Source organism: Octopus bimaculoides, chromosome 16 (genome assembly GCF_001194135.2).
Source record: "Octopus bimaculoides isolate UCB-OBI-ISO-001 chromosome 16, ASM119413v2, whole genome shotgun sequence".
Taxonomy (NCBI): Eukaryota; Metazoa; Mollusca; class Cephalopoda; order Octopoda; family Octopodidae; genus Octopus; species Octopus bimaculoides.
Genome location: NC_068996.1, coordinates 12,807,489 through 12,810,641, shown reverse-complemented (window position 1 = coordinate 12,810,641; position 3,153 = coordinate 12,807,489). Strand labels below are relative to the sequence as shown.

At 39.6% G+C, this 3,153-nt stretch overlaps 1 protein-coding gene across 2 annotated transcripts in view; it reads left to right on the top strand.

Annotated features, from left to right (window-relative positions):
• LOC106877249 (vitamin K epoxide reductase complex subunit 1-like protein 1) overlaps positions 1-2,858 on the top strand; it is a 20,200-nt gene extending 17,342 nt beyond the window's left edge. For both annotated transcript variants that reach the window (XM_014926111.2, XM_052973527.1), the window contains one exon: positions 2,599-2,858. In XM_014926111.2, coding sequence (XP_014781597.1) covers positions 2,599-2,792 — 194 coding nt within the window. In that variant the 3' untranslated portion in view covers positions 2,793-2,858. The remainder of the gene's footprint in view (positions 1-2,598) is intronic.
• Positions 2,859-3,153: the final 295 nt, after the last annotated feature.

Below are 3,153 nucleotides of genomic sequence, written 5' to 3'. Positions count from 1 at the left end.
CAAAAGAACATGGACAAAATGATAAACAAGGTACAACAAACAAGCAGGCCACATAGAGGACATATCCTTCATCAGCTGCCACCATTAAAACACCGGCGTTTCGAAGAGTTAGGGCAGGACGCATTGTTAAAATGGCTCTTCCCAGTAACACAAATTAAATTTTTTTCGTGGAGGATAGTGGCGGACGGAAAACAAGACAGGAAAACGAAACGGTGAAATAAACAAACAAAAAGGCTGTACAGCCAGACGTGGAGAAGTGTGTGTGTATTGAACGCTGTGAAGCACGAACTGGAGAGGCGAAGAAGTGCGTGCGAAGCTTGGGGAGTCCAAGACTGAAAAGAAATAGCAACCGGACACATGTGACCAGCGAGTAGCAGAGGGAGAAGAAGGGGAGGAAGTAGAATAAAAGTGAGCAACGAGAGGTAGAGAGGGAGAGAGATAGTAGTAGTGACAGTGAGAGGCGAAGGACGAGCAACGAGAGATACAGAGAGAGAGAGAGATAGTAGTGACAGGCAGAGGCGAAGAACAGTAGAAGGAAGAATGAGAGGGGGAGATAGATATAGAGATAGAGAGAGTCGCATTAGAAAAATAGTTAAAAACTTACTGTGTAAAGATAACGTGTGCGTTCTGTCGTGTGATACAAACAATATATGAGTATATGCATATATATGTACATGTATGGATTGATAAAGTGATAAGTGTCTCTCAAGTAACATCTGCTTAACTATTCTTAGCAATGTTAAAATAAAGATGAAATGATTTACAGTGTGGACATCTGTGGTCATAGGTCTACTTGATCAGGACTAACCTAGGGTTAAAGAACAATAACAATGAGTCTCGATAAATATGTTTAACTAATGTAATTCTAAAATTGATGCACTACAATCTGTGGAGTCTCTTTTCATCCAAAATGTCAGTTAGTTGATTTATATGAATTATCTCCCTTTCATGTTGTCATTTAGACGTAGAAAAACTTCAGCAGAGTTAGTTTTGCTTATTAAAGTTGTTTAACTCACATATATGGAGGCCCTACTATCATCATCGTCATCAAATGTCCGTTTTCCATGCTGGCATGGGTTGGATGGTTTGACCAGAACCGGAAAGCTGGGCAGCTACACCAGGTTCCAGTCTGATGTGGCTTGGTTTCTTCTACAGTTGGATGCCCTTCCGAACATCACCCACTTTACAATGTATGCTTGATGCTTTTAACATGCCGCTGGCATGAACGATTTTATGTGGCATTAACACGAGTGTTTATATGTATAAATACAGTAATCCCTCAGCTATCATGGGTTAAATACAGTAATCCCTCAACTATCATGGGTGTTACACTCCAAAACCCCTGCAATAGGTGAAAATCCACAAAGTAGAAACAGTATTTACTCTTTACTCTTTTACTCTTTTACATGTTTCAGTCATTTGACTGCGGCCATGCTGGAGCACCGCCTTTACTCGAGCAAATCGACACCAGGAATTATTCTTTGTAAGCCTAGTACTTATTCTATCGGTCTCTTTTGCCGAACCGCTAAGTGACAGGGGCATAAACACACCAGCATCGGTTGTCAAGCAATGCTAAGGGAACAAACACAGACGCACAGACACACACACATATACATATATATATATACATATATACGACGGGCTTCTTTCAGTTGCCGTCTACTAAATCCACTCACAAGGCTTTGGTCGGCCCGAGGCTATAGTAGAAGGCACTTGCCCAAGGTGCCACGCAGTGGGACTGAACCCGGAACCATGTGGTTGGTAAGCAAGCTACTTACCACACAGCCACTCCTGCGCCTGTATATATTTATTTTATTATAAATGCAAAACAACACCACGGAGGAATCCATGTTATCTTAAGTAATAAACCACAATAGGTGAACCACGATGGGAGAACTGTAATATGGTGACGGATTGCTGTATATGTATTTAGTAAACATACTTACATGACTCTGAAAAATAGGTAAACATGAATGGTAGGAAGAAAATAAGCGGTAAAAACGATGTCTCAGTAACATGTATTTGCCTAACCCATGGTGGCATGGTAAAACGCATAAATTTAATTTTAAAATTATGGCTGTGTGGTAAGAAGCTTGCTTTCTAGCCACATGGTTCTGGGTTCATTCTCACTGCGTGGCACCTTGGGCAAGTGTCTTCTACTATAGTCTCAGGCAAACCAAAGCCTTGTGAGTGGATATGGTGGACATAAACTGAATAAAAGAAGCCTGTCATATATATGTATATAAATATATGTGTGTGTCTATGTGTGTCCCCCACCACACACACACACACTTCAGGACTGTTTGACAACCAGTGTTGGAGTTCTGCATCCCCATAACCTAGTGGTTTGGCAAAAGGGAACAATAAAATAGATACCAGGCTTAAAACAAAAAGTACTGGGGTTGATTCGACTACAAATTCAAGGTGGTGCCCCAGCATGGCCGCAGTCTAATAAAAGATTTATATTCTATGCTCAGTTATTATATGATATTCCAAACTAGATTTTTCTTTAAAAAAAAAAATGATAAAACGCAACACAACCACCTTGATCTAAATGATAAATGATTCTTTAATTTATATTTCTGTTCATATTTTCAGGTTTTTTTCCTGGTTATATACCAATTTTCGTGCTTTATTGGTCTGCTTTGATCTCGGTGCTTGGCTGTGTATATCTGGCATATATTCTTGTCTTTGTGCTCAAAGACCTCTGTATCTTGTGTATGGCAACCTATGTCATCAATGCATGTATTCTGATTTTAAACTATGCTGCCTACAACAAAATGACCGTTTAATTCCGTTTAACAAACAATCATGGCTCCCGAAACAATCAAAGAAAGAAATAAAGGTTTTGCATAATTGACAGTTGTTGTCGTCATTGTTGTCTTCTTCTTCTCCTTCTTCTTCTTCTTCTTCTTCTTCTTCTTCTTCTTCTTCGTCTTCTTCTTCTTCTTCTTCTGAGGAGGAGGAGGATGCAAGTCGATTATATTGACCCCAGTGGTCAACTGGTACTTATTTTATCAACCCTGAAATGATAAAAGACAAAGTTGACCATGGCGGAATTTAAACAACTCAGAGATAATGTCAAATGAAATGCTGTAAAGCATTTTTCCTGGCATGCAAATGATTCTGCCAGTTCTCCATGTTCATATATAT